The 20,135-nt window shown below is 41.0% G+C and overlaps 1 protein-coding gene across 1 annotated transcript; it reads right to left on the minus strand.

The window, feature by feature from the left end:
• Positions 1-14,092: 14,092 nt before the first annotated feature.
• On the minus strand, positions 14,093-19,762 carry LOC6569204 (probable cytochrome P450 6v1). Its single transcript, XM_001995445.2, has 3 exons — positions 16,137-19,762; positions 14,683-15,495; positions 14,093-14,617 (listed from the first exon to the last, which is right to left on the minus strand). Exons 1-3 carry the CDS (start codon positions 16,602-16,604, stop codon positions 14,339-14,341), a joined length of 1,560 nt encoding a protein of 519 aa, XP_001995481.1. The 5' UTR covers positions 16,605-19,762; the 3' UTR covers positions 14,093-14,338.
• Positions 19,763-20,135: the final 373 nt, after the last annotated feature.

Raw genomic sequence — 20,135 nt, forward strand, 5'->3', positions numbered from 1 at the left:
GATAGATGCTTTGAGGGGTAGCCTTGTAGTGCGAGGGGTAGCGGGTAGCTGACAATATGTACCAGCAGCCTTGTGCGAATATCGAAATTGAAAATATGACAACGCAGTGGGTCTTATCTGGGTGTCCGTCACTTATGACTGGACAGTCGTTCCGGAACAGGGTTCGCTGGTACGGCTGCTGCTTAGGGCAGGATGGGAGGCTCTTCCTGTGTCCTTCCCCGTCCGCCTGTCAATGCAGTTTGACAGTTAGCCCAAAAGTCGAAGCGAGCCGATCCGATCCGAGTCGAGTCGACTCGAGTTGAGTCGAGGCAAGCAGGCAACTGTCATCCATCTCCCATAACAGCGGCAAACAAACAACAATTGAACATATTTTGGTGACATTTTAATTAATTTGACACTCGTCGCAGGGTTTTGGCATTTTCGATTTTCGGTCCGTTTCGGGCCTCTGGTTTCTGAGGGGTATTTCGCGGCTTTCCCAAAAACGACAATCGCCACATTTAATAATAAACGCAAAACGTTGATTGCATTTCAAATAATGTCATTAATATGTGCAACAATATAAATAAATATTGATACAATGATGATTGATACAAGTTTTAATTGATAACACGAAGAAATTAAATTGAGAGGAACTTGACTTGGAGATACCCTAAATAGAAATCTTCACCTATCCTATTTAGATTTTCAAATCAACTATCTGAAAAAAGCACGTACACTCATTGTGTGTGTAGAAGTGTGTGTGTATGTGTAAGTGCGGCATGTGTGTGTGCACATACAGAAAATGCTTGTTGCAGGCTGCTTAGTAATTTGGTAAATATGGAAATACAATTTATAATTTTTTTATTCTCAACATATCGTAAGCTCGATATGTAGCACATATTGTCTAAATAAATCTAAATATCGATTTTTATCGATATAGGTGAAACAAAATAAGTTATCGGTAAAATTGCATAAGCTTTAACTGCTTGTAGTAGATAGATGTAGATGTACATTTTTTGTCTCGACTTCTGTGGCTGATCATATATATATATAATTGATGGGGTCAGATATGCTACTCTCCGCCGTTTTACCTATTTTTGCACAACTTCATTATACCCTTTTGAAACATTTTTAATGAGCTCAGTGTATGAAAATGATCGATATTTCTACACTTAATTTGAATACAACAAATATGCATATGTAAGACTCACAGATAGAGATAGATACAAGATAGAGAGAGGGGGAGAGAGAGAGAGAGAGTGATGGGATCAGTGGCAAGTCAAGGCGCGTCCAAAGTGCGTTAATTATAACTAAACCCCTTTCCTTCTGGATTCGAGTGAAACAACAAACGCCCCTCACTCAACCCACATAGTAGACGTACATATGTATGTATATATATGTATATATATATATATATATGTATATGTGTAGATTGAGGGCGTGGCTGGCAGACAGGCAGCTTAGCAGGGCGATGCGAGCAAATGTTAATTACCAACTTTGGATAGCGGAACCAAAGTAAGCCACACTTTCCGGAAAAAAAGCGCGAATACGACGTTGAGGAGGCCAGCCAAACTGATTCGGACTAAGCCAAGTGTTGGGCTGAGCCCGAAAGTCAAAGGATTAGAGCGCGGATCAGTGACCCGCCGTTGCCTCCGGCGAAAGGGGTGTCGCTTGTTTTCAAAATAAACAAATTGCAAACACACACGCATGCGCAAACGAGGACGAGAATGACAACCAGGACGAGAACGAAAAAGCAGCAGCAGGACTCGATGTGCGTCGATCCACAGCCTTGTGAGCGACCGCGAGAGGTTCTTAATTGCCTGCAACTAATTATGAATAGGATGTGCCGCAGGCCCAAAAAGGATTGAAAAGGAGTAAGCAGGCAGCAGGCATCAGGCACACAGTTTAGTTTGTGCTTGCGATCTGGCCAGGACACAAATGGCAACACTACTGTTTGTCCTTGTCGCGATTGTCGTCATTGTTGTTTGCAATTGTCATTTTATAGATGATACCATTGTTCGACGTTGGCAGCTCGCTTCAACCCGTCCGCACCCGCCGTAAAACTCGGCCGGATTAGTGGGCATGAAATCTAGCTGCTTGTGAAAGGATTAAATGGAAATTAGTAGACTGTAGAGCCTGCAGCACCAGCACTCTGAGGCAGCAGCTCAAAAACCTGCTCTACCTATCGCTATATGTATGTATGTATAGTATGTATAAAGTATAATGGACCTGCATTGTTTTCTTTCTTAATTCTCCATAAGTCCAACAAAAACATCTTTTTTATATTAGAAAAGCATTTTTATTTTGGTAAATCAGAAATATTTCTAAAATACAAGACCTGTAAACATTAAAAAAAAAAAGGAAATACTTCTGAGATTGAGAAAATAGTAATGAAATGTTCTCAACTAGCGGATCCGAGTCGCCATAAAATCTTAACTAAAATATAAATATGAAATATTAAAATACTAATATTTCATAATGATATAAGTAACAAAAAAGTTGATACAAGAATTCCAAGTACACATATAAAAAAGAAAAATCTGGGAACAGTGCAATTTTTTTTTAATTTTGAAAATATGTATCTAGGATTTAAAAAAGTATGGCGATTTTCTAACATTTCGATGCCTATGTATATGTATATGCACTATGTGTTGTATTTACAATTATAACAAAGAAAACAGAATTTATATCAGGGTCTTAACCAAAGTTCTAATGAAATATTGTATACAATATAAAATCTATGCAAGTATGTAAGTATGTTTGCAAATATAAATTTTGACACATTATGCAGTATCAAAAATGCTTTGGAAACATATTTGGATATATATATATATATATATACATATATATATACATATATATATATTTACAACACCTTCGGCTCACGTTTGCTCAGAATTTAAAATGAATTGTGTGGCTGCGTTAATTTTGAGCACTTGAAACTTTATCAATTATGCCAACTAAAGGCGAAAATTGTGGAAGGGTGTCATGGAGAGAAAGAAGGAGGGCTGGGGAGGGCACTGCTTATGCCGACTCATCGCTGTGCCTTCATCATTAATGCAAGCCCAAGAAATTAAAGTGAGTTCTGGTGTTGCGAAGAAAGTTTGGGGCCCTGTGACGCTTTTCGGTGGTTGCTCACAGGATTTCAAGGACAACGAGCAACCACATCAAGAACCTTAATATGCGCATCCATTTAACTGGCGGCGGCTGCTGCTGCTGCCGAGGAATAAAAATCAACTCACATAAAACTCCGCTTAATGTGCCCTTTGTCAATAATCAATTTACGCTGAGCTCCGCGCTCTCGTGTAATAATGCCAATTTATTTACCCGTCGAAAGGGTTGATGCCAAAAAAAAGAACAAGGAAAAGACCTACCCACCCACCTCCCTAAGCAGCCCACCTACCATACACATGTGAGTTTCGGTGACGCACAGCCGCACGTGCCCCATTCTGTTGCACCCAAATACCCACAATTTGTCTATTTGATTTTAGGATATGCGAATCCTTTGCGACCCGATACCAAATGCTACGCAAGTCAAATGCTCGATCACTCAATCTGCACTGCGGATTATGCTGCATACATATGTGCCACAGATTGCCCTGATATGAATACATACATAAGCAGGATTATGGCCAGACGACGGGGTGAGCCAAAAGCCTGGAGCAAAAGTTTAGATATAGATGGGATAAGAGGCTGCTTAGCTTCTGTAGAAGCAAGCAACTTACAATCAAAATCACGTCTGGGCTTATACATTGAGCATAATCTTGAACTTTATCTGCATAAGCATTAGATAATCCATCCATAATATTATTTTATGTCATTGTTTATTACAGTTTGAACGGGGTCTGTCCTCAAGGACTAGAAAGTTCAAAATATGTTTAAACTCTTTTCCAATAGAGAGAAACTCAATTTTCTATTTTACATAAGCAACTCATAAGTAATTTTACCAAGTGAACTATGTTTTAGATGTGTTCCTTTTTTTCTTAAATATAACTTCTGTAATGGCATAGAACTAGAATTGATAATCGACCAAAAATGAATTAAGATCTTGAGTACTTAGAAAAAGCTCCAGTGAAAAATTCAAATGCCAAACTCTTTTTCAGGACAACCTCTTTAATTTATATCAGGTCTGATTGATAATTTAAATGGATTGCATTGTCTATATAGAGCAAAGAAAATATTCGTTAGAGCCTGGCGAAAACCTTTTCAACACTGAACCATTGAAAAGAGTAAATAGAGAAAGAGAGAGAGAGAGAGAGGAGGGAGAGAGAGAGAGAGAGAGAGAGAGAGAGAGGGAGATCACAGAACTCGAGCCACCTTTGTTGCATGCCACCCAGATTGTCGGGTGCTCAAGTGGCCCGTGGTCCATTGATAATGTGCCTGGCCACGACCAACTGGAGGTGACAAAGCAATTTCATGACTTCATGACTTCATTTGCCAGCTGACCACACGCACTGCCCCCGGGGCAACGTTAATGACAACAATTAGTTCAGATTTCTGACGGCATTTGCCTTGTTTTCGTTTTCAGTATTTTTTACATCCTTTTTTCATTTTCTTTTATTTTTTTGGGTCTCCTCATACTTTTTTTTGCTGGGTTTTTGTGTTTAGTTTTGGTGAATGGTGCGTGGAACAGAAACTGAGGTGAGTTTTTCCTACTATTTACGGGGTCAAGCGACGGGAGACTTTGCTCTGCAAGTGCAACACACTCAAAGTCGACTCAACGGCGACAACATAATCAGCAGCAACAGCAGCGAGCACTGTGGGGCAGCAGGGTGCACTGTGTCCGCTGTGCAAGGATGCTGGAAGCCATTTGCCAAAACGGCCGCGGGGCAGCAAGAGCAGCGTGCTGCGTGCAGCGTGCAACGTTTGGCATGCGGCGTGCGGCGAAGCGTGAAAAGGCAACAGCAGTAGCAGCAGTCAGACAGTCAGTCAGTCTGTTTGTCAGTCAGCAAACTCTACACTTGGAAAACAATATATGCTACTTCATAGATATATGCTACTTCTAGATTCTAGAAAATAAATTCGTATACTTCTGAAAATCCAAAACAATTAAAAGTTGCACGATTTTAGTATCTGTTCAGCTTTTGCTTAAGTCGAAAACTTTATTACTCTAAGTAAGGCATTTTGCCATTCATTAAGAAATATTAAAAAAAGAAATGTTTTACTAATGTGAGAAAATAAAACTGAAAAGACAAATTTTTGTTTTGATTTAAGAACTGGAAAATTATACGTTTACTTTAACAAAAATAATGTTATCGAATCCAGAATTATTGACTCTCATTCTTGAATTAAAATCAAGAATATTTTGTATCCGTTAACAATATTATTTATTTTTTAAGGAAACGAAACGGAATTTTCTTACAAATTATACTTGTAGTTTTGAACAACGTTTTTCTCCGAGTGTACAGATGGAGAGCGAGACAGAAACAATTAGCGTGAGTGAGAGGGTGAAGGTATGAGAGAGAGAGAGAGAGAGAGAGAGAGAGAGAAAGAGAGGGCAGAGCAAGCGGCGCAACGGAGCATGCACAAATGGCGCAAAAATTGCACGCCTGGATGCTAAAGGATATGGGAACGTCACTCAGCACAGACACTTCAATTATGAGAAAGGTAAATATTTTGTAAAAACAACGCAACAGGATATCAATTGAGAATTATGTACGAAGCGCATTATCAAAATGTGCCCATGTGTGTGCGAATGTATCAGTGTGTGTGTGTGTGTGTGTGTGTGTGAGTGTGTATCCTGACATTTGAATAACTCAATTTGACACAAAGTCAATGGATGAGCCTGAGGCTGAGGCCACCCCGGAAGCCAAAAACTGGAGTGCCAATTGTGCCCCGTGTCCCTGTTATTCCATATTCGTGTGTGTGTGTGTGTGTCCCATTGCCCAGGACATTGTCCAACATCAATGCGCTTTTTCCTATTTTTGATTTTGTTGTTTTTTTCGCACAGCTGCCTTGGTAGTTACTGCGAATGCCGACGCATCCTGGCAGGATCGAATTGTTACGTAAGCCGTAAATAGCAGATATGTCCTTTCCGCGAACTTTTCGCAAATCACCCGCAACCGCCGCGTGTCAACCTAAAAAACTAGAAATATAAATTTATTAAAAAGGAAGAACTGCACGCAACTAGAAGTTCCACTAGCTCATAAAACTGGATTTGAAAAAAAAGGACACTCGCACACGCACACAGTGTAAACGACGTCCTAAAAAATGGACAGCACACAAAGGGCTGGCACAAAGGGATGGGCGCGTTACGCGTCCGCGTCGTAAAACGCAAAAACCAGATTTGCAGCAAAATTGCATAAAACGCCAGCGCTAAAAAAATGCACAAAAATTCGTGGAAAAATAAAAAAAAATGAAAATGAAAATAAAAATAAAAATCAACAAATCGTAGTCCTCGGTAGTCTTAAGTATTACGCAAAATGCAATCGTGTATCCCAGAAAACCAGCAATAGCCATTTGCATCATTTGTTTTTGTGAGTTTGTCTTTTTTAGCTCGAGTTGCATTGTTTCCTTCGCATTTTTTATGTTTTCAGTTTTTTTTTGTATTATTTTTTTGGCCAGCGTACATTTTTATGACGCGTGCAGGCGAATTTATGATTGGGATCGCACCAGAGATTATGTAACAGGGAACTGCCCATCAGAGAGTGAATCAACGAGATTTATGCCTCTGGGTTGATCCGGAGAATGTCAGTTTTTTACTGCCGACCGATCAACTTACTATTACCAAATAAGTGGCAGCAGGGAAGAATACTCGGGCGCAATAAAACCAATATATGGTCTTGCATATATCTCGAATAATATAGTACATTTAATTACATTTAAATCATCTACTCTAATCAAGAATATTTTCTGTTATTTATTTAACGTGAACTCAAAACAATCATCAATTTTTTATGGAAGTTTTAAAAAATACAAATTTGAATTCAAATTTTAAAGTGAACAATTCAATTAAAATTTAAAATGAAAAAAAATAGATATATAGGATATAGTCGTCAGATATAAAAAGGCATAACAGTTTGCTCAGAATAACTTGACACTTTTACAATAAGTATATTTATATTTTAATAAGATGTTGAAGCTAAATATTGGGAATTGGTCAATTGTACAAATGCAATTGCAAAACTCGATGAACAAAAGAGCTTCTGCAAGCCATTGAAATTACTGGTAGCAAACTTGTTAACAGCAAAGATATATTCCCATGTGATGGTATTTATTTATTTATTTTTTTTTGCCCCAATGCTTGCTGGGATGCAGGTAATGGCTTCAAAGTGCCGATGTGTAAAATATTTTCATTAGGCGTTAATTATGTTTGTGCCGCACAGTAGCCAAAATATTTGCAGCAAGTGGCAAGGAGAATGAGTCAAAGGATGCGCCGCCCCAGAGTTCCATGTAAACGCGTGTAACCAGGCGACAAAAGGCAACTAATGAACAAGCGGCCAGGATGATAAGCAATTCGGCTGGTGGTCTTCGCTGGAATGTGGCAACAGCAAACAGCAACAACAACAACAACAAAAACAATTGGTGTCTAACTAATAATAATGTTTCCACTTTTCTTTTTGCAACGTTTTCTTTCTTTCTTTTTTTTTGCCAATCATGCGCCTTGACCGGCGAGTGTGTGGCACAATTAGCGGAGACTTGAGGCGGAAGTGGCAGCTACTGCAATTTATAACGGATCTCGACAGCCTACGCTGACAATGCAACAACTGCAAAAAAAAAGAAACGAAAAAAAAAAACAAATTTCAGTGCTGAAAATTAAAACGAAAAATTGCAATCCACCCTGTCATTAGATGTTGCTCCTGCTGCTTGTCGATGTCGACTCAATTGTTTGCCAGTTGCTGCTGCCACAAAAGGGTCCAACACACACACACACAGACAAGCAGCGAAAAATACACGCACACATTGATTGGGCATAGAGTTTCATATGAGTTCCTTTTGTTGTAGCTGCCTTGCAGATTCATTGCCTCATTGCCTCGTTGACAGGGGGATATAAATGTTGTGATTTCTTAATTTTTGTTTGCATTTTTCTCGAATTTAGTAGGCTGTTGAGGTAATTACACTAATTATATGGCCCCGATCTCTCTCCGTATGCGTGTGTGTGTGTGTGTGCCTGTGACTCGTTAAGGGTTGCATAGCTACCCTTTGCACCTCGTGCAACGTGGCAACGAGGTCATCTGGCGCACTGGATTAGTTGACATGTCAAACGGCACAAGACTCTTGCAGCACAAGAAAGTAAATTCATCAATACGCAGTTTGGAGCGGGTGTGATGCCATTGACATTGATACTTGCCAGGAGTACGGATGAGCGTATAGAGTACGGGCTACGAATTGCATTTATGCCAACTGCATTTATTATTATTATTGGAATAACTCCACTGCAACCTACTAGATCTATTGTACCTCCTTCAGAGCCTATAGCTCCTTCATCAAGGCTAGCTCCAACGAATGCGAGAACATTTGTTGAATTGAGGACTTCTATGTCTTTGGAGCTGCATCTTTTCCTAGTTAAGGTGAGACACTCTGGCTAGGATGTGCCTGGAGGATTCTTCCTCGCTTTCACAAAACCGGTATAGATCGCTCTGCGAATCCAAATACAAATAGGTATAGGTGAGGAAGTGAGAGTCCTGTGGCAAGACTGTGTTCGCCTGCTCGCCAGGGGTTGCAAGTCAACATAAATGACCCAAAACAGACATTATCATTATGGGATAAATGGGCAACCATGAAAATGCTGGAAAATCGACGCATGTAACGGTAAAAGTGAAATGCATACAAATACAAATTGAAAAACTGCTCGTCATCTCATCTCCTCTCTTGTGCTCTCGTGCTCCCCTCTCGCTCTCTCACGCTTCCTCCTTATTTGCCTCCAGGGGTGCGTGTTGTCAAAATAAATATATTCGGTCCGACATATTTTATGCATTTGACAATTGCCACTTCAAAATCCAGCAGCGAAATCAAAGCGAATTTATGACTACAAGAAGATATAAAAATAAACTTATGCATAATTTATGCATTTCATGTAAACAGACAAATTAAAGTGTCCACGTTGGAGAGAGGGGCGGATGATTAGTTGACGGGGAGCTCTGCTACACTTACAGATAAGACGTTCAAGCGAGATGTGCTTTGAATGTGAATATTTTATTATTATTATTACTCTGGCTATGACTTACTTACCTTCTGTAGCTACCTACTAACGCTTAACAATTCTTGGTCTGATTGGGTTTTTTTGTTGGGGTTTCCCCAATCCTTGCTGTGGTTGAATCATTTTACATTTGGATGCCCTCAGATTTATTATATGCCTTATTTTAATTTTTTCTTTCATTTTAAATGTTTAATCTATTTCTCGCTTTTCGTATTAATATATATTATTTATTATTATATTATAATTTTAAATTACATTTTAAGCTATAATTAATTAAAAGCTTTTTTAAGAACTGTGTTCACATTTAAAACAAATAAATAAATACATAAAATAAATGCAGAAAATATAATCATTTCATTCATTTTTAAGAATTTTACCAAACTGATTAATCGAATAATTCGATATTGTTGTATTGTTTTCGATGTAGAATTGTTACAATACATTACAACTGATAGCATAATTCGCACTGTGACAACCCTCGCAGCTGTGGCTAACAAAAAAGAATTTCGGTTGACAGACAGCAGTCAGCGCCACATTAGAAAAAGGTGGCAAGAAGCAGATCCAGCTCACACTGGGGTTGGGCCGAATGCAAACTACTTGAAACAGCAAGCAGCAAGCCGAGGGGTGGGCAGAGTCCTTCACGAGTGTGATGGGTCCATGGTCCATTGACGCAACAAATTGGAACTTCCTTTGGGAGCAACTCAACTCAAAACGATGATGATGACGATGACGATGATGATGCTGATGATGCTGATGATGATGATGTAACTGAGCAAACGCGGCAAGCTAATACGTTTTTTGTGTAACGAGGAGGGCAGGTAAAGCATCAACTGAAACTGAGCCTGTGCCACGGACCGGAAGTGCAGTGAGAGAAGAAAGAGCGAAAGAGATAGCGAGAGAGAGAGAGAGACAGAGAGAGAGAGAGAGAGAGAGAGAGAAAGAGCGTATGTCACAGATATGCGTATATTAATGGCACTGATTGTGCCGCATTGATAGCGCCAGCGCCGAACGGCTACTTGAATTACATTTACATGGCACTCCCGTTGCATCTTCGACCCCGTCTCAGCTTTGTATCTGTATCTATATCTGTATCTATATCTAAATCTGTCACAATTTAGCCGCCCGCACCGAAGACGGGTGACGAGAATGCGTCAACCCATCCTAAGCGCATTACGACAGTGAATGCGCTGTGAATGAGACACGATTCAGCATTCGGCATTCCGCATTCACTATTCATATTCATTCATGAAAATCTGAGCGAGCTCTTTGTGCCGTTTTTTTCTTCATTATTATTATTATTACTATTATGTCAGGCAGTCGGATGAGTTTGTTTACCTCACAGATATACGAGCTGATTTACAACAGATACATATTGCAGATAGTACACTGTAGATACAGATACATAGATGTATATATATATATATATACATATATACGTGTAAAATGTGCGAACTGCAGCAAAATCCCATAGACCCTGCCCCCTTTTGAGTCCAAGACCGAGTTCGTTGCGGATGCGGCATTCTCTCATCCGTTGATTCGCTTTGGCAGCAGATCGTTAAAATCATCCTGCCACTTGAGCATTGTACGTAAATCTTTGACTGCATCGCGGAGTCGGCACACGAGGAGGAGCCGCTGGAGAGACATCAAAGTGGCGACCACATGAAAAGCATCTCGGCAACTTTGTTGCGGGTGACAACAGAGCCTCGAATTTAAAAACATGAGATGCAAATAAAGAAAAGTATTTTAAGAGAGCTTTCATCATCTGAAGTTGGTCTTCAATTACCAAATTACATATTTTATTTGATATTTTCGAATTGTAATTTTTTGCATGGTCATTTTTGCATACCTTTTAATCGAAACCACTTTTTGTCAATAAAGCCAAACTGGCATAGGTATGTATATATATATCACTCCTAGTTGTGGCATCGAGATAGACTTAAGCATTCTAATAGAATTTAACTTCACAAACGTGACTTATTCAGTTCAGACCTGAGACAGACTTTATAAGAAACATAATTGTTTCAACCGAAAAGTTATTTTAAAAATTATTCTTTTAATCGAAAAAAAACATAAAATAGAAACAAAAATCAAATTATAAGTTAGCTGCAACTAGAGCAACTGATTGAATTTTTGATACATTCGCTTATTTAATATACGTTTACCAATTCCCAAAGAAGTCTACAAGTTGGCAGCAATCAAGGTTAAACGCTTGGTTGCATACCGCATGTGGCTAGGGTCTACCTGCTACAACAGCACAGCTGTTGCGATCATTAAAAAACTTTGATGAAAAATTCATAATTTTATTGAAGAAGGAAAAAATACGAAACAAATGTGACAGGCTTAATTAGTTTGTTACGGCTTATGGATAACAGCCAAATAAATATATGAGAGCCGCCGCCAACTGGTAACTGGTAACTGTTTACTGGGTATAACTGATAAAGGGCAACATCCGCTTTAACCATTCCCCTCCATTCCCAATTGGCATGTGCATGTGGTGACCATTGACGATTGGATGAGGATTGGGCGATTGAACTTGTGCTCAGCCCAAGCAATTTGTGATCATTAAAATGGTTCCGCTGCGGACCCGTTAAAGGCGAGACGGCATTCAAAACGTTTTCACGAGAGATGCAGCGAGACACTAACCGAAAGTGTCATTCGCCGGGCCCAAGGGAGCAAGTGTCTTGGTTGTCTCGGGTGTCTCTCTCCGAAGTCCGACAGACAAAAAAAAAAAAAAAACATGTGGGAAATGGGCAATAAAAACGCAGCCAGGAAATCGAAAGACAATAGAATTGCGGCGGCCGGCGTCGTAATTGTTGGCGTTGGTCATGGTGAACCGTAACAACAGCAACTGTCAGCCCTATCACTCGTGTTGCGTGCGGCGGGGGAGTGTTTGGGGGGAGGGTGGGGGTAACTAGGGGTAGTCCCCTCTTAAACAACAAGTGTAGGCCAACACGTGCGTGGGAGCTGTACAACTTCGCCAGGCTCTAATTAACGCTTAATGCACACGCAACAACGAGTCGACAAAGGAAAACAGCAACCTGCTAGCAGCTAGCAACTTGCAACAGCTGTTTGCTGACAGCTCTCTCTCTCTCTCTCTCTCTATATATATATATATATATATCGCTCACTCTCTGTCTGTCTGTTTAACTGCATACTAGCTAAGCTCGAAGTGTGTTTACGTAGATTTATGTAAATTAGCTGGCCAGCGTCCTTTTCAAATGCACAATTGATTCCCAGAAGGCAGCAGCAGCAACAGCAACAGCAACAACCACAACAACAACAAGAACCACAACAACAGCATCAGCGGCAGCGGCAACGGCAACTCTTTCGCTTTCGCCATTGCCGCCGCGTTTCATTCACGTGAAAAAGTGAATTTTATTTCATTTACATAGGCACTCAACAAAACTGAGCACACAGAGAGAAATATTTGTGCAGGAAAGGAATGCGCATTGCTTTATGACATTGTTGTAAACCCTTTTAGCACACACACACACACACACACACTCGCACGCACACAAATAATATCCTTTTCTATTTTTTTTATATATCTCCAAAACAGGCAGACAAACAGACAGACAGCTGACCACCCTGGCCACTGTTGATTTTTCGCGGTCTAATAAAACAGGCCCGTTGAAATGGTTTTGGTTTTGGGCAGCCAAAGAGTTGAGGCTTTGGTAACAGGCTTTCACAACCGCCGCCGCCTTCGCCGCATCGTGTTAAATGCTAAGAAAAATCAGTGCATTTTTCCATAGAAATCACGAACAAAACCTTTCACGGTTCTTCAGCGCGGCATCCTCGCTTTGTACTCGGGGTGTGAGCATTTGCATAACGCTCTACAACTTGCATACACACATACACAGATACACATACGCATATACATAAATATGTTTACATGTACATATGTACATATATGTATTTAAGCATTGCTGCCCCATCATCATTGAGAAGCTTTCATGGCAACAGCTGTTTGCCATTAATCCAGCCAACCAGCCCCCGCCTCTCAACTACTCCTCCTTCACGTTGTGAATGCTTCAGTTTAAACAGCCGCAGCTTTCAATTGTGTGGCTTGTATGCAAAAATATTTCTAGTTATTTATTTGTCATTTTTGTTTAATTGACTTGACAAAATAAACAATGCTTTAAATTGATAAGTAAATGTGATTATTATGATAAGACTATAAACCATTTGCTGTATTGTAACTGCTAAATTTGATTCGTTTTATTTTACTTTTCAGTAAAAAAAAAATTAAATTATTATATATTTTTTTTAAATTTTAATTTTATATTCTATTCAATAACTATACATTTAGATTCATTCATTTTCTAATTATTCTAATTTCATATTTCCCATTCTCTTTTTGTGATAAAATAACCATAATTTTGGAATTTCGTTCAGATCTTTTACAACAGAAATGAAATAATTTTGCAAATACAAAACTAACAAATGAAGTCATTTCGTGGACTTAGTCAACAAAGAGTTCCGGGCCAATCTCTCCCAGCTCTCTATCAGCACAAACCGTTTTATGAGAAACTATTTAAAATCATCGTATTTTTGAGGCATTTCCAAACGAATCGCGATCATTTCGGCTACGCATCAAGCAGTCCACTCTCCCCGTAAGACGTTTGAAGTTGTATCGGGTACTGCAAGAGCTAGGAGGAACGAGGAGGAGGCGGGTGGTTGTTGAGTAGGCTGAGTGGGCTTGTCACACACCCAGTTCTGATGACAAATACACCGAATCAGTGCGAGAGAGCGAAGAAGTGTTGGGGTAGGGAGGGGGGGGGGGGGGGGGAGGGAGGTCTCAAACTGGTAGCCGATCAGGCCACCAGGCGTATATAGCCAAAGTGCAAACAGAATGCTGATAAGCTATCAAGGGGGCGATGACGATGCGAAAACTGAGCTAAGGTAAGGTAATAAATAAGTTTGAAAGGCAGATAAAAGAGAACCGAAAAGACAACAAAAACAAATCAACAAAAATGTAGAACGTAGCCAATTTTATTTGACCCATACAAGAAATATATATAAATATATATATATATACATATATATATTTATATTTACACTGCGCACAATGTGAACTAAAAGTTGAGGTTAATGCTGTGATGTGTGTGGCTGGTGATAATTAAAAATAATGTTGGTGTCGATAGCAATGATGCTGATGATGAGCAGGATGAGCAGGATGAGCAGGGTGATGAGCAGCTGTGGTCATCAGATGACCTTGTGCTATATACAGTCAGCAATTTTGAGGTAGATGCAATGCTCGCTGGCGAGCAGAGCAAACTTGGCATCGAAACTGATCCGCTCCACGGTCTTGTCGCAGAACTCGACGCGATGCTGGCGCAGAAAATAGATGAGTCCCAATTTAATCATCAGCTGGCCAATATGCAGACCAATACAATTGTGCGGTCCGGCTCCAAATGGCAGATATGACATGGGCGTCTGCTTTGGCTTATTCTCCGCACTAAAGCGTTCCGGATCGAATCGATCGGGTTCTGGCCAATACTGCAAGGAGAGCCAAACGAAATGCTTATATTCTAACCGGATGGTAAGCGATTGCAGTCTCTTACCTGCGGATCATGCTGTATGGCCAGATTGGATATGAACACGGGCATGCCGCGTCTCGCATAGCACTCGGCATGTGGCCGCAGCGAGTAGAAGCGCTTCTTGTTGATCGGCGTGCATTCGCGCTCGAGTATGGGCACAATGGGATACATGCGCAGTGTCTCCTCGACGACCATCTCCAGATAGTGCATGCCAGCGATGCGCTCATAGCTGAGCCCTGGGCCAGCATTGAACGCGTCACGTATCTCACGGCGCAGTCGCTCCTGGATGAGCGGCTGTTTGGCCAGCTCGTATAGAGCAAAGGACAAGGTGGCCGAGCATGTGGCAATGCCGGCGACCTCAAAGCTGGCCGCTTGGGCGGCCAGAAAGTCTTGGTTGTGCGTAAAGTGTGACTTGTCCTGCTGCAGATCGGCCTCCTTTTTGAGTGTGAGCAGCATTTCAATGAGATCATTGCGCAGATCACCGCCCCGTTCGCGCTCCTCGATCACCAGCTGGATGACGCGGCGCAGGAACTCCGAGTGCGGCTCTGTGAACAGCTTGCACCGTAACAGCGGCGCCAGCTTGGGCAGAAAGAATATCACAAAGAAGTCAACCATGCGACGCACATTCGGTCGAAATATCTCCCGACAATGTGAACCGATCTCCGACTGCGTATTCCGCAAACTGTACGATCTCAGTCCAAACGCAATGCTCGCAATCATATCCGTGTTGTACAAATCGCACACATCCTTGATGCTGACGACCACTCCTCGATCGGCGTCGCCACGTCGCATGTCGCGTGTCAAACGCTTCAGATACCACTCCAGATCGCAGCCAATCTATAAAGGAACGCAATGTCTATTAATATATCTCAATACCTAGTGCGATAGCTAAAACACTGTGCAACATATTGCAACGAACTCGATTGAAATATCAACTAAATTCATATATATATATATATCTTTCTACTTAGGGAATACAAAATTGATGCTAAATATGTTTGTTATGAAACGAAAGATTTCAAAGGCCACGTAAGTCGTCAGAGAACAAACATGTTTGGTCGATTGAATCATCCACAAAGTCAACAGCAACACTACGCTGAATACAAAATATTTGCTCGCTCGTTGTTTGTGTTGTTTGTGTCTGACTTGGGGGCCAACTACAAATTGCACTTACGGAAAAATATTTTGAACTTTGATACAAGGCGGAATAAATTAAGTATATTTGTATATTTGAGTATTGATTTGACCAAAGGTCGAATGCAACATTTTTCGATTTTTTGTTAAATTTATAAACTTTTCGAGCATTTTATCTAAAATTTATTTTTTATATTTTGTTATTATTAACTTGTGTAATATGACTACAAGCAGCAGTACTTTAATAAGATAAGCACAAAAAGAAAAAAAATGGTCATTGTTTTTTTGTTGCACAGTGTTGACAAGCTGATTGCTTGTTGTTTTGCGTTTGTCTTTGGACTCACCTCTTCCATGAGTGAGAACATTTGCTTGATCTTGGCGCCGGTGAAGACCGGCGAGAGTCTTGTGCGAATGTCGCGCCACTCGGGCTGGCGGGCGAAGAATAGATTGAGAGAGCCCATCTTGTCGCGCCGCAGATCGCACTGGGCAAACCGATTCGAGAAGCTGACAAAATCCTCGACGAGAACGGTTCGTACCAGTTGCAAGTCGCGAATGAGCAGCGCCGGCTGATGGAACAGATAAATGCCAACGACGGGCTCGTTGCGGAATCGTTCGTTAAAATAGAAGCGACGCATCTGCATCGCAAATGACTCCTCCAGCTTGAGGACCCTCTTCAGGTTGCCCAGCAGATGCGTCGGCTTCACAAACTTGACGCGACGTCGCTGCCAGTAGACGTAGGTGCGACGCGACCATATGAACACTGCGGTCAATATGGTCACAATGCACAGCAATATGTTCGTCGAGTAGACCATTGCGGGTGAGCGAGACAGCGTGCCAGAGGAGACGCAGACGGCAAGCGAGGCAGCTTTTTTTTTTTGGTATTTGTTTTTTTTTCTTCAACGTTTGCTGCGTCTGCTGCAGCTGGCTGGGTGCAGTCGTGGTCCGTCGTGGCACGCTTGTGCCGAATACAATTAAATAAATACTTAACAAATTATATCACAATCGAGTTGATTTTCTTTTTTTTTTTTTTTTTTTGTTTTGGTTTTGTTTTTGGGTCTGCGCAGCGGCCACGACGGCAGCAACGGGCAGCGAACGATGGCAATAAAAACAATGCGGCGACAACGTCAACAACAGAAGCGGGCAAGAAGAAGAGAAAGCAGCTAGCAGCAGTCACAGAAGAGCACTATCACACACAGAGACACATGGACAATTGAGAATCGCGAGAACAAAAAAAAAAAAAAAAAACACTAGCAAGCTCTACAAGCCGACGCAATGAACTGACGTGACGTCGACAACAGTGCTTGGCCAACGGGCCCAAAAAACTTAAATTGCGAACACTGCGACGACGACGACATCGGCGTCGCCGCTCCCGATTATCAACAAAAGCAGAATACAACGCAAAAGCAACGATTGACAGGCCACAACAACCGCAACTGGCATCGCAAACGCCCCCGTCATCATGATTAACCGCAAAGTGTTCATGCTTGACAAGGGGAAGGTGAATGCAAGCGACGCTGAGATCTACTTACGCTCTCAAAGCGAAGAAGAAGAGCGATAGGAGAGCAAAGCAAAGCGGTATGCTGGAATCGACACATGTGCACAGTGGCCACTAACTACTGACACACACTTAATAATTAAGCAACAAGAACGTTTAATAATTACATTGGTATACCAACATATGCAAAGAAATATACTAAAATAAAAGAAACAAGTGGTTCGCAAACCTGATCAGTCCTGTGCACTTGCCCCACTGTACGCAAGCGGGCCAACACAAATGTCAGACCGCAAATAAAAGTGAATATTAAAAGCGAAACGACGATAGCGACAGCAGCAGCAGCAACATCGATAGCAAGTTTTCCACGTGACAAAGCTGGTCGCTGACGAAAACAAACTGCTCTCCGAAGAACCCAAACACGAACAAAGAGAGCGGCGCTGACAAAGAGAGAGGCGCCACAATATCAAAAGTTCGACTGAGCAGAGAGCGCGAGAGTGAGAGAGTCGTATATGGTTTAAAAATAAACGCATGTTCGCTTTAGCTCGCATGATGTTGTTCTTATTGCTGTTTGCGTTTTGTTTTCGTTTCAACTTTACCACATTCCTCTTTCAATAATAATCATCCAGGGCGCAAGCACAATTTTTACGGCCAGGGCTACGACGCTGCCAAATGCCATTCAACATTGAAACTAAGCGCGTAAATTGAATCTAAGCATTGCCAACATACTAAAGCCAACTAAAATTCAACAAATCATTTGCTCCCACCCCACCTGCTTTTCGGTAAATTGCTGCAGACAGACAGAGAACAGGAAATAGGAAACTCCATTTACAACAATTGACAGAAATTTGCACTTGTGTGTAAAACTTTGACGTTCTCCAGTTCCCCAGTTGGGCACCCAATGTCAATATACTCTAGCTTCATCAGCAGTTTTACCACCAATTCATTCAATTTACTTAACATGAATATGTAATATTATACTCCTTTTTCACTCCTTATTTTCAAGCTCATAGACATAATGCAAGTATATCAAACTGACGTCAATATATGTAACAAATCCTTCTTCATAATTGCCATTAAAAAAAGGGTGTGCAAAATTCGATACAGCAAGCAAAAAAAAACACAAAACAGAAAAAAGTTTTCTCTCCTTTTATCTTGTTGCCCATTTTGTGAAGAGAAAACACCCGAAGCAAGTTACAGTTACAAATGTGCAACATTTCCGCTTGCTTCAGTTTGGGATACCAAAATCTGTTGGCCACATTGATGGGCTGAGATCGGGTTATGTTGTACGGGAAAAGGGGAAAGTGGCAAGGAGGCGGCAAAGGGGGCGTACGCCTTGCTTTGATTAAATTTCACGCACGACCGCATAACCAGGGAGGGGGTTGGGACGATTGGTCTACAAATCGAAATTGGAATTGGGATACAAGCACACACTCTTACACACACACTCACACGCGAAATCTGACTGCAGTTCGATTTGCATTTGTCTTCTTCGCGCAAGTGTTTGTTTTTCAGCTCGAGAGTTCACCCACACCCCCTTCTACCCCCTTACGCCCATCCCTTTGTTGAAACCCCTTAACCCACCATGAATCGCGTAGCCGGTGATGTGTCAATAATCGGCGTTGCCTATGCACACAACAGCTCTACAAACACGCGTGTACTTGTCGCGGTGTGTGGATGCGGGGAGGATGTTTGGAGGGTGGTCAGTGGTTGGTGGGGGGCATCAAATTCAGTTCAGCTTGGATTGTTGTGGACTCGACTCGACTCTGGTTGCACAAATCAAAGTCCCGCTCAATAAACAAACAACGTGCGCATTTCATGCCCACGCAAGCCAGCCAACCACTCGTCGAACCCACAGGACGCAGGATTATTATTTTGGGCTGCGTCTTGTGTGCCATTTAGTTTTGGCAGCGACTCTGTTTTGATTCCATTTATGCTGTTGACACTAGAAATCTTTTAATTATTGTCACGCATTGCCGGCTCGCCTGGCAACCCTGCCACACACAGCCCACAATAAACAAATAAGGAGCTGAACAAATTCTTGCAGGAGCAGCAGTAGTAGTCGTTTTTTGTTTTCATTCTGGTGTTCTTCTGGGAGTTGCGTCAGGTGGCAACACTTAAACGCCCTTACGCCTCCTAAGTGCTTTCCCCAGTTCCACATGAAAAACACTACTAGACGCATGTATACTACGACGACATTTTAAGGTTCTGCGGGCTGTCACATTATTATATGTGGAGTCCTTTGAAATCCGGTAAGCATTTGTCTTGGGATAATGTAGCACTTGTCTGAACCGCAGTTGCGGCTGATTGTATTTGCCAATATTGTTGTATGCTTAAGCATCTGCTCTTTGTGGCTCAAGAAAACTATCAACAAATGATGGGAACATCGAAAGATGACACCATTTCTATAAACATATACAGATTTATTACTTGGCCTTATTCAAAATCAGATCAACATTAAAACACAAAACACAAATTCAAACTGAAACTCATCTGTTTTAAATGACAGCTATTTGATAAGCAGCGTCTTCAAGCATATTTAATCTTGTACTTTTTAATGATTACTATATACATGTTTATATTTCTATAAGTGCATTGTTACACTCTGGAAAAAAGTTGCCCTGAATCTCAGAAGATGAAAATAAACCTGAAAGTAATGAAGTTTTTCATGATTTAGGAAATAGTTTTTATATACACGAAAAACATATTTCTTGAATTTACAACGACTTTTTATAATTCTTCAGATATATATTTCTTAATAATCGAAAATATTTCTTAAAAAGTAGAAACTTTTAATGAAAGTAGCTTTTATCATACTAAAATACACGAGTATTATAATCTATCTAAAATG

Source organism: Drosophila grimshawi, unplaced genomic scaffold (genome assembly GCF_018153295.1).
Source record: "Drosophila grimshawi isolate 15287-2541.00 unplaced genomic scaffold, ASM1815329v1 contig_848, whole genome shotgun sequence".
In the NCBI taxonomy this organism is placed as follows: Eukaryota; Metazoa; Arthropoda; class Insecta; order Diptera; family Drosophilidae; genus Drosophila; species Drosophila grimshawi.